This window comes from Panicum virgatum, chromosome 9N (assembly GCF_016808335.1).
Source record: "Panicum virgatum strain AP13 chromosome 9N, P.virgatum_v5, whole genome shotgun sequence".
Classification (NCBI taxonomy): Eukaryota; Viridiplantae; Streptophyta; class Magnoliopsida; order Poales; family Poaceae; genus Panicum; species Panicum virgatum.
In genome coordinates this window covers 19,936,350-19,947,618 of record NC_053153.1, presented here as the reverse complement: position 1 = coordinate 19,947,618, position 11,269 = coordinate 19,936,350, and the positions used below count along the sequence as shown (strand labels likewise).

Below are 11,269 nucleotides of genomic sequence, written 5' to 3'. Positions count from 1 at the left end.
GCGTCCTCGCTACCACGCCCTCTCCGCCTCCGTCCGGCGGCGCCTCGTCCCCGCGACTGCTCCGCCTCCCGACGGCCGATGGTAGCCGCACGAGCGAGCTTGCGGGCGCGGGGACCCACTTGTCATCTCTCTCCATGGGATCCATTTCCCCTGCCGGCGTCGTGGCTGTCGTCGCCGTGGAGCTTGGGCGCCGCGTCTGCCGCCGAGCTGAGCCTCAGGCCACCGCGTCTGCCCGTGCCTCAGGCCGCCGCGTCGACGTGCGCCTCCGGCTGCCACGCCGAGGCGCCTATCTAGGAGGCAAGAGTCGAGGGGCTTGGACATCGGCAGAGCTCGCGTGCGCCTTCGTCGCCGCGGAGCTCATGCGTGCCTCCGGCGGCCGCGTCCTTTCATCGCCGCGGAGCTCGCGAGCCGTGTCCGCCGCCGAGCCTTGGGCCGCCCGTCTGCGCACACCTCTAGCTGCGAGCCGGGGCCGGGGCTGGCGAGGAGGAGGATGGGCCCGACGCCAGCGCGGGAGGCCACAGCGGCCGGCGCGAGGCGGAGATGGGGAGGGGCGTCGACGGCCAGGCGGGCCAGCGTGAGGCATTAGGCGGCGGCGGCAGTGGGAGAGGAGACGGCGGCGGTGGGAGAGTAGAAGTGGGGCCCACCTGTCATTGAGAGGGAAGAAAAGGTTGAGGTGCTGATGTGGACTGACTTGTGGGCCCCCTGTGCCACGGGTGCAAAACCACCCTCAAAACCACTTGCTACAGTGCTCGAGGGGGTGATTCGGACGGTTTTGCCCATTCGAGAGCCTAGGTTACCCAGTTTCGTAGTAGGAGGTTGAAAAACGGACTTCTTGACTAGTTCGAGGTTGTAAAATAGACTTATCCCTATCATATACAATCACAATTGGCACAAATTGCTAACACTTATGCTTCCTATCTAATTTCCTGCACAAACGACCATGGGGGACTACAACTTTCCTTCACGTATAGATTTCCTGCAACCTGCTGAATGGAATTGGAGCTCGCTACTGAAGTACTGAATCGAATTCCTGAAACCTTCTGAATACAACTGGAACTCGATACTGAATCCTAAGGCTTCAACTGCTGGAGCTCGAGCGTTGGGGGCAGCATCTGGAGCTGTGCACCGGCAACGGGATGCTGATCTCACACCACCGAGCAGTGCCCGGACATGGCACGACGGCGAGCGCAATGCCGGCAGCCGCATGGCCAGCAGACGAGGCGACCAATGCCTCTAGGACGACGACGAGGAAGCCGGAGGCACAAGCTTACAGGAGACATCAACATCGGGAAGCCACAACGAGGAAGACATCACCAGCGGGAGGCAACGAGTCGCCGACGCCGAGGAAGATGGCGGCGGCGGAGAAAACAGTGTACTCGAGTATCCCCTGTCGTGGGCTTTAACGGACCGTGCTTTTGTTGGGCCGAGACCCACCGCCTGGGTAGATGGACAGTCCCATATAGCCGACTGCCGAGGGAAGTCGAGTCGACGAGACCAACGTGAGGTGATCTGATTCCTACTTCGCGCCGCCGCAGCCACCAACCCCCCTCTCACTCACCGGAGCGGCGCGGGCGCCGTGCTGGCCGGCGCGGGCCGCGCCAGGAGGAGGAGTTGCGAACGATGGCGAACGACGACCTCAACGCCCCCGACCGCTGGAACCGCACCGTTGTCGTGGAGATCCGACGCTTCCAGTCTCTCTCAGGCCTCACCCAGGTAGGGTCTTACGCTGCACCCCGATGCCGCCGGAGGTCAAGGCGCAGTTGGACAAAACGCTGGGGATCTGGCCACTGCCGCAGAGCATGCGCGACGGCATGGTGGACATGGTCGCGAAGAAGATGGCTGGGCTCCTACCCATCGGGCTGCACGACGGTGTCATCCCGGAGCCCGAGGCCAGTCGCGCCGCCGCTGCTGTGGACGCCGAGGCCTTCGCCGCCGCCTCTGCGTACGCCGCCGACAAGGACCTGGCTACCGATGCGGGGCGGTCCGAGGTCTTCCAGACGTACGTCAAGGAGTTGTGGACTCGCGCCAACCGCTACATCAAGTCCCGACCCCAAGCCGCCGGCACTTCAAGTGCAGGGCTCGCTGCACCGCCGCCTCCTGCCGCTTTCGTCCCGGCGCCGTCGTCTCAGGGCCCGTGCAGCCAGTGGAGCTCTCTCGTCGGCGTCTTCTTCGCGGCTTCGTCGGCGTCTGCTCCGCGGCCTCCAGGCTCCAGCAGCTCCCGAGGAGTAGGGCAATAGGGCGTCGCCCACGCTTTCATCCAACGGGAATTCCTCTCATTTGGGGTTTCGTTGGTGTCTATGGATACTATTAGTACTATTGTCTGATGTCTATTTGAGATTCCAGTGAGAAGAATCGGTCTCCCTTCCGTGGATGTTTCGTTGGTGTCTATGGTTAGTACTATCTGATGTCTATTTGAGATTCCAGGGAGAATGAACTTATGTTTGTTTCTGAATCTGGTACTCTGCTATATGCAATGTCAAGCAAGTTAAATATATATAAGTTGGGCATGTGTGTTCTTCTTTTCTGGTCGCGCTTCATTTAATATATAGATTCAAGAGTAGAGTACTTGTATATATGTTATCGCTAGGTGTCGATCAAGGGAGTATGCTACTGTGTTCATTTGGGTGTAGTCTATTTTTTCGTTGAAGATGTGAAATAATTCTTAATTTGCAACTGTATGGGTATTGGGTTGTAAAATTCAACTCACCATGACCGGTTTTGCATTGGCACAATTGCACAAATGCTAGTGGACAATTGATACATAGATCATCTGATATATATATATATATATATATATATATATATATATATATATATATATATATATATGCTTTGTGATCAACTACCTACTACCATTGAACACATTGTCTTTATGCTTTTTTTTGGATGTGGGTGTTTAAAAGCTGACAAGAGGGAGCTCTATTTGATCCATACAGAGTAATTCAAGTGTTGTTTCCTAGTTTTAGAATTTGATAGCTTCGTGTGTGTCTGTGTGTGTTACATGTGATGCCTTATGGGAAAAGAAATGATCGAACGGGAATGCAGGCTATGGACGAGATTGCCTGTTCATGTTGGGCTTTAGTATATATGTTCTTTAGACTGTATATATAGTTCATCCATTCCTTTCTTACTATTACTAGGTGTGTGCCGGTGCGTTGCTACGGGTGAAACAATTTTCCTCCATAAACATCAAAGTGATGAAGGCATATATTTAGCTTTTCTGCAAGATTGGAATAATAAAGTGTACTATACCACTTACAAAAATAACCCATAATAACACTGACTCATAAAAAATGAAACTTGGTAACACTGATGGAGAGATTGCATTGATCTATAATTTGGCATGAAAACTACAAACTTCAAAATTCTTCAAAACGAAAGAAAATTCTGAAGGGGTGGCAGGCCGAACCATGGAAACAAAATAGCAATAAACTCAGCAGCCTGCCATTTTCTTTTTCTCAAACGCGCAGGAGAACTGCACATCAATATATTAAGAAGATAAGGGAGGGGTAGAACTTCTAAGTGATACAATTTGCAGCCTGCCATTGTCATGTGGTTAGACCAGCATTATTTTCATAACAGAACTAAGAAGTACAATATTTTGGAGCTCAATACCCATGAGGTCTTTCAGTTTCTAACCCATAACAGATAGCAAATTACCAAAGAAATCACAATCCAGCATTCTCTTATGATCTTAATACATAGTGATAAATAGTCAAAATAGAGTGTTCCCCTTCAAGGCTTCACCTAACTACTTTAATCTTCCTATAAAAAAACGTTTCAAAGCTGTAGTATACCATATGGAGATACATAAGACTAAGCCAACCAATTTCTACAAAAGATAGCATGAACAGAAGTATCAAAGAAGGCACCATGTGCTGGTCTCCTTCCAGCTTGTTGGATTCCTGCACAAGCATTCCGCTCCTTGCTGAGCTTCATCTGCAGGTAACCCAGTAGGCAAACACCAAGTTGAGAAAGCTAAACGGAACAAAATCAGATTGGATCAACCAAACGAACATTAGGCTCAGGCCACCACCCACATTATCCTCGCGCGCACATCACATCCTGGCATCGATCTCCTGCAGTGTAGTGTCAAGGAGAGTCCCATGCTGATGCAGCCCCTCATTAGCATGGACCTTTCTTGTCGCCTCTACCTTCAGTCAGGCAGTCACCCAACAACTCCCCTCTAGACACCTCTGCAAATGAAGTAGCTAGTAATCATGTACTTATGGGAGTATATCAAGGTGAACCAAACAATTAATGAACTAATCAAACTATCAAATAAACACTAGAAAAGAAGTAGATGCACCTGCAACAGCTTCTTGCAAAAATTTCATCAATTAACCTGCAATCAGATTGTGACAAAATTAGAAATAAAAGGAGAAACATGGAACATCTTTATCTGAAACAGTAAACCAAAGGAAGTATGACGATTATTTACCTGCAAAATTACACCATGAGATTCTTAAGTGAGTGTTCCGATTGATGCTAGAGCTTGCCAGCAGTTCAAAGATCTGTTGGCTAATTTATCTTACCCTTCTGCACATCTGCAAATCTCACGGAACAAATCAATCATAATCTAAACTGAACCTAAAACGCAATGATTAATCTGCAGTTTATTTTTGACCGATTGCACTCATGCCTTGGTGCCAAACATACATCTAGTAAACTTTTGCATATTCGATTGCGTAATATGGAGACCTCTTTGACAACAGAATAGAAACCTGAAATAAAAGGATAGAAAAATATCCATGTAAACTATTTGGAGAACTAAAGTACGCACTGTTAAATATTTAGCTAGCTTGACACCATCATTTGATCACATGCCTACAGTGCCTGGTTTGCATAGTATCTTACACGTCAAAATGGCAATGAGAATGCAATAAATGACACCCACTTAGCAGGGTCTTGAGTCACCGTAGTTCAGCCTGCATACACGATTTCATGTAAACAATCTGAATTGACTGTTAAACAAACTCGATTTTCACACAGGATCCTAAAATCCACAAAAGGCGAGCTGCAGCTTCTCCGCTTTTAGTCAAGCTGCAAGGGGTTCAGAGAAGCTGCAATTAGCTGCCTTTTAGTCCAAATTGTGCACTTAGAGAATCCAATGCAAAATAAAAAAAAATTCTCCACCATCTTTAATAAGGCAGACAGAAAAATTTCATAAAAAATGCATTCAGATACTCTCACAGTTTAGGTTATTGCTCAACGAAAATAATAAGGAACTATTGTTGTTTTCAAACTTCCACTCAACTTTGTCTAGAAAGGGTTAGACACTCCTAGGAGTCACTCAAAACAAGTTTTTCTTTGGCAATGAAGAGAAAATATTGTACAAATTATTTTGGTGGCTTACTTAAGCTCGAATACAGCTGCAAACAAGAAAAAATTCATCCGCACTCACAGTCACAGGGTCAAGAATTTGATTGTTGGATCTGCTAAGACACCGCTCACCTCAGGCACAACTTCGTGTAATTCTGCAGTTCATTATTAGCCAGTCATTAGTAAGACCAAAAAACAGCAAATGGATACATGATATTGTTACAGCATAGGGCAAAGAGACCCTTCAAAGGAACAGTTGCTGAGGAAGCTTGAGCAATAATTTATCATCAAGGTGATTACTGCATATGTTACATTTTCACCCTTTCAGCCACTCCCATTGTCACATCCAGCTTTTTTATAGATGAATCACTTTAACAGAAGGTCCGGTTTGTGTACAATATCTATAAATGTAAGTCGGGTAAAAGTCGATGCTGGAACTCACGAATTAGCATGTGCAAACTGTTTGCAACCGGGCCGCACTTATATCATTGGTCCATTTGTGGAACCAAAATAGTAAATAATTACGCACCAACCATTATAGATGAGGGAAAAAAGTGATCCATCCAAGAATGCAGTAGAGGAAAATGATCCACCCAAGAAGGCAGTAGAGGTTCACTTACATGGCATTTCCCTGTTGCTGTTCTGATCAAAGGTTCACTTAGATGGATTTTTTCCTGTTAGTGAAACTGGACATAAGAACATGCATATAGGCAAGTAAATAATTCCCAAGAACTCCAAGTACAGATTTGCAAAACGAAAATAAAGATTAGACACATTTCCTGGAGAGCCTCCAGCCTCCTTTGCTGATGAAATAAAGTTTTGAAAAGAGATTTCCACAGCCTCAGGAAGCCACAGTATTAGGTACATCATGGCCAAAAGACATGAAACCACAAGCATGTAATGCACCAATATTGTCGGAGGATTTCTCTAGCCGGGTGGCGGATTGCACCCGCCTAATCCTAAGTGCAGGATGAGCTTGGGGACAGCCAAGGAATGCTCGATCTAGAGGCGTATGAACACGAAAAGCACACAAGGATTTAGAGTGGTTCGGGCCGCCGGAGCGTAATACCCTACGTCCACTGTGAGTTGTATTACCAGAGCTTAGAGAGTGCTGTATGAGAGCTTGCTAGAGCCCTGGGCTTGAGCGAGAGTGTGGAGGAGGAGAGAGACCTGGAAGAAGTCCCGAGAACTTGTGTTTGTGTGAACTTGTCATCCTACCGTGCATGCTCTCCCTTTTGTATGACCAAGGGGAGCACGTACACTGAGCGGGGCCCCGACATGTGGACCCGGCGATATATTATCTTACAACGTACGAATCTTCTGACCAGGCATGGTCTTGAGCTGTTCTGTCGGAGTAGAGTCTAGCCTCTGCAGCCGCGCGTCGAGGTCATGATGAAGCGCCGAACTACTGACTCAGTCCACTGTAGCAGCGTGCACTGTTGCTCCAGTCAGTAGCAGATCATCATGACTCGTCGCCCATGCGTGCGGCGCTGAGTCTTTAATTCTTGCCTTGGTAACTGACGAGCCGCCTCGGTAACTGGCGGGCTTACCGTGTTGTCATGTCACGCCTGTCCAACCCGTGAGTGGGCATTCGATGCCCTGCTCTGGCAGCGCACGCCTCAACCACCATCATTTAATGCGGCAGGAGGGCTGGCTTCAGGTGGAAGACTCGCGACTGTGGGACACGTGGCGGCACCGGACCCAGGGGTCGGCGGCCGCGCCCACAGGGGGACGTGGCGGCTCCGGACCCCTGCCCGAGCGGGGAGCGGAGGTCCGCGCCTGTGGGACACGTGGCGGCACCGGACCCGGGGGTCGGCGGCAGCGCCCACAGGGGCACGTGGTGGCTCCGGACCCCTGCCCGAGCGGGGAGCGGAGGTCCCGAGGCTTGCGCCTGGCTGGCTTGATGACTCAGGCCTCCTGGAGGTCCGGCTTCCACTTGTAGAGGCCCAGGTCCGGCCCGCGGAGGTTCGGGACCTGTCCGCGGGGGTCCGGGCCCGTGGTCCGTGGTTGCCGCTCCTGAGCGCCTTCGTCCTTGTCTTGTAGGAGAGGGTACCCCTATCTGAGTGTACCGACAAATATAATACATGACCCGATGTTCATGTCATGTTATCAGGTGTGTTATGTGGATTCTGGAATTGCTACTTTAGAAAAATTGGAGCAACTAAAAAATGTGGATTCTGGAATTGCAACTTCAGTATACTGGTCAGGTTTTAAATTATTTCAGAAAAATTGGAGCAACTCAAAAATATACACCAAGTAATTTGAATCACTACTCCTTTTATTCGTCACCCAGATGAATCATTACTCCTCCTTGGAATTCCTTCTCTCAAATTGGTTTGGGCTCATCGTCTCATCGTCCTTAAGTTCAATAGTTAGTTCACTACCATAGTATCTACTCTTACTTGTGTGTGATCTGGACAATGAGCAAAGACATTTTGCCTAGCTCAATTTTCAGCTAGCATTTGCATGGGGTTCAAAGGTAGCTTTTTGGCTACTCAATCTGGCAGCGGTTCAAAGTGTTCAGCCCTATCCAATATCGGCTGGCCGCACGTGCTCTCTTTGAGCCATAAACAAGACTAAGAACAATCCAAAATCCCACATCGGAGCAGCAGATACTAAGCAGCAAAGGAATCCAAGAGGATACTAATTAGCGGATCTTAATCACTAATGGGCGGCCAGTAAGAAATCCAAGAATTACTTGATAGCAGCACACTATCCTGAATTACCAGTCCTCGTGTGATTTTGGAAGCTTAGTATTGAGTTGTCCTCCCATTCAATTGCAGTTGTAAGTTATGAATAGACGAATTAAAGGCCATTTTTAGAAAAATCGCAGCATAAATCCATTCAGCATAAGCACATGATCTGTACTCATCACCTGAGGTACTTGAGGAATTGGAAACTCACCTGGGGAGGCGCAGTCCTCGCGGCTAAGATGCTCTGCTCGCTGAAGGGGCCGGCTCCCCTGCCGCCGCCGGCACTTGCACCGTTTCCACCGTCTACCACCCTGGGCTGAACAGGACCTCAAGAGTCCTGCAAGATGCAGCGCGTGAGAGAGGGAGGACTCGGAGGAGGCGGCGCCTCGGCTCGGTGGCGGCAGTGGCGTGGTTGTGCAGCGGCCGATGCAGGGCAGCGGGGTCTGCTGGAGTGCGGGCGAGGAGGCAACGCACGCCCTGGTGCGCTCGGGGGAGGGCGGCCACGGCTTGCCGCAGAGTAGAGGGTGCCGAGCGCGTGCGCGGCTCGCGCCCCGGTGACGCGGCGGACGGGCGGAGGCTTGGCTCTTACGGCGGAGTTGTCGGAGAGGAGGGAGAGAGCGCCGGGTGTCGAGGCTGGGCGAGGGGAGGGCACCGGGCTTCGGAGCTGTGCGAGGACTCCGGCGTCGTGGTGGAGGCGGACGGCCGCGGATCTCGCGGCGTAGGTGTCGGAGATGGGGGGAGGGCGAGGGAAAGAGCACCGGGCGATGACGGCGTCATGAGGAGAATGCGGAGGGAGGGGGGCGCAATAGTAGCAGTGTCTGTCTTCAGCTTGGCAATCCAGTAAGATTTTCAGATACCAAGTACATGGAAGGTCTTTTCATGCTATAGGATGCAACCGCTGGTTCCATTGTTAAGTCATGCCTTGCTTGCATTTGGCTAGAGGATAGAACTTTAGGTCAATGTGCTATTTTTTTTTTGAACTTTGCTGGTATTCTCTACAGCTTGACTTTGATTAGAGCAAATATACAATTTTTTACAATAGGCATTTGAGTACCTTGCAATAGACATTTTTGTCAAATAGTACATGCATTTTCAGTAATTTCCTATAGAGAATTATATCAATTATTAAAAGCAGTTCATACTTTCCAGTGGGCAAATACATCAAATATGAGAAGCAGTTCATTACTTTCCAGTGGGCAAAAACTGAGTTCAGTGAATGGTGTGTTGTTTACCGGTGGATCAGAGAAGCAAGGTGTATATTTTGAGACAATAAAAAAAAAAGTGTTTCAGGTAGATTGTGATTTTGAATACTCTTGCCTATCTCTAATCAATCTAAGACTACTAGCCAGCTAAGGCCATTGGTGTGGGCACCTTGGCCTGCCTGGGCCGAACCACACATAAGATGCAATTAGTTGTCTAGCAGTTTGGAATTGATAAGTTCCTAACTATGAGTTGCTTCTAATGTTGTTAATTTCAGTAGAACATATCATATTTCAGTATCATAATTTTGGATCATCTATTTTGGATGCCCAAACCTGAAGCATATCCAACCAAATAATCACAATTTACTCTAACAGTTCTATTTTCCCTTGTCAGTATGTTTTGGACAGGAATGATGCGGGTGAATCATTTCCTTTATTTGCTCAATGCCTAGGCTTTGAGCTTGTAAGTGTGATTGGCTGCAAGTTAACTTAACTTTTCACAAATAGCAACTTACAAGTGTAACAATAATAATTAATTAAAATATAAAAGATAATCTGCCAACTTATTAGATTATTTTCTCTACAAAATCGATAAACTCATACACCTCGGCGGTAAGAGTAATGCTTAGTTCGAAGTTAGAAGATTATCTTTGCTTGTCTGGTGTAAGGCACTGGAGCAAAATGCACTGCATTCTTCTATTCAGTGAACACACCACTATTCTTGTTCAGTTTGCTGAAACAGGTGGTGGACACTGATTTTTTTTTTGTATTGTGCTAGGACAATAATATCTTGGAGACTTTTGATGCCCAGAATCAAGCATCTACTCTTCAGTTTCCCAGCTATTCTTTTGAGGGCACAGTGTTTCAAAGGTAGCTGCTTCATGCAAAACCATGTTCAAGCATGTCTTTTATTTGCTACTTCTTGCTAATAGTTTAGAAAGACAATCTTTTTCTTTGCTATCTTATTGTGTAAGATAAAGCATGCAGAGAAACCATGGTTCGGTCAAATGGCATAAAATTACATCCGTGGAAATGCATTTCTGCGTGGAAGATAGTTTTTATCTTGTAGTACTCAAACTGATTGCATGCATATGTATCATTAGCATTTTAATAAATTTCAATAGGCATTTTAATATTATCCGACTAGCATTTAAAATGTTCACATGAAGCAATTTAGAATTTTTTTTGCTTTTTTGTGCATAAGCATTGCATGAAACTTAAGGTAAATCAACTAGCATTTTGGTAGAATTTATAAGCATTTATAACTAGGAATTAGGCAATAATACTATTATAGATGGGCAATAATATGGTTCTCGATAAGCGTCCCCCCATAAGTTCATCATTTGTGTCTGGTTTGCCGGTTAGTTGTACAAATAGGCGTGAACAGGCTCACAGAAGGCTTGAATTGGGGGATTTGCTAGTTATTGATACTGATTCAACTCCTTTGTATTTGCTGGTTAGCTGTCCTCATCAATTTCGGCCATTTTGCTGGTTATTAATAGTGATTCAACTCCTTTGTATTTGCTGGTTAGCTGTCCTCATCAATTTAGGCCATTTTGCTAGTTATTAATACCGATTCAATTCTCTGTTCTGCTAGTCAGTTGTTCTCGTCAATTTAGACAATTTGCTGGTTATTTATACTGATTCACATTTCTTGTTTTGGTGCCATAGCAGGCTCACACAAATCTGGTGATGGTGGCGGTCCATATTTTCTTGGTGCTAGAGAATGATGCATGAAGATTTATTTTGTATAAATGTTTAGATGGGTGAAAATTTCCTTTGTATATGTTTTAATTTTCTTAGAGTTCTTCATGAATTTGCTTAATTGGTCTCAAAAAGTTGCTTCATGTGAACATTGAGTTGAATGGCAGTATTAGTGAAGTAGAAATAACCAGTGAGGAGATTAGGAAGGGTGGTGGTGGTTGTGATTCCAGTAAAAAGTTGCTCGTGATACTACTTCTTTTCATGTACTAATTCACGTGGTTTCAAAATATGGAAAGTAACTTTTTTATTCTATTTATTTTTCCTAATTTGGGTAGGCCGTACGGCCGG

The 11,269-nt window shown here is 47.0% G+C and overlaps 1 protein-coding gene and 1 long non-coding RNA gene across 14 annotated transcripts; one reads left to right on the top strand and one right to left on the bottom strand.

The window, feature by feature from the left end:
• Positions 1–3,553: 3,553 nt before the first annotated feature.
• On the bottom strand, positions 3,554–8,831 carry LOC120688410. 9 transcript variants are annotated; one of them, XR_005681082.1, is made up of 9 exons: positions 8,227–8,827; positions 5,943–5,996; positions 5,405–5,477; positions 4,858–5,043; positions 4,660–4,724; positions 4,442–4,547; positions 4,310–4,345; positions 4,041–4,196; positions 3,554–3,939 (listed from the first exon to the last, which is right to left on the bottom strand). It is a non-coding gene; the product is annotated as an uncharacterized LOC120688410 (long non-coding RNA). The 9 variants fall into 9 exon arrangements; XR_005681080.1 differs by having other exon boundaries at positions 4,858–5,477; positions 8,227–8,830; XR_005681079.1 differs by having other exon boundaries at positions 4,442–4,724; positions 4,858–5,477; positions 8,227–8,830.
• On the top strand, positions 8,817–11,233 carry LOC120688409 (gamma-glutamyl hydrolase 2-like). Of its 5 annotated transcripts, none has more exons than XR_005681075.1 (4): positions 8,817–8,855; positions 9,612–9,680; positions 9,996–10,087; positions 10,892–11,233. XR_005681075.1 is itself a non-coding variant. In XM_039970727.1 (4 exons), the coding sequence occupies exons 1-4, from the start codon at positions 9,183–9,185 to the stop codon at positions 10,908–10,910; spliced, it is 303 nt and encodes a 100-aa protein (XP_039826661.1). In that variant the 5' UTR covers positions 8,893–9,182; the 3' UTR covers positions 10,911–11,233. The 5 variants fall into 5 exon arrangements, 2 of the variants coding, with proteins under 2 accessions (XP_039826661.1, XP_039826660.1); XR_005681076.1 differs by having other exon boundaries at positions 8,825–8,886; XM_039970727.1 differs by lacking the exon at positions 8,817–8,855 and adding an exon at positions 8,893–9,305.
• Positions 11,234–11,269: the final 36 nt, after the last annotated feature.

What these genes read in the sequence shown, in the direction of transcription:
- LOC120688409 (XM_039970726.1), top strand. Translation starts at nt 9,183, where the DNA reads ATGAGAAGCAGTTCATTACTTTCCAGTGGGCAAAAACTGAGTTCAGTG. An exon ending in TAAAAAAAAAAGTGTTTCAG is followed by an intron (nt 9,306 to 9,611) that starts GTAGATTGTGAT and finishes TTCCCTTGTCAG; the next exon opens with TATGTTTTGGACAGGAATGA. An exon ending in AATGCCTAGGCTTTGAGCTT is followed by an intron (nt 9,681 to 9,995) that starts GTAAGTGTGATT and finishes GTATTGTGCTAG; the next exon opens with GACAATAATATCTTGGAGAC.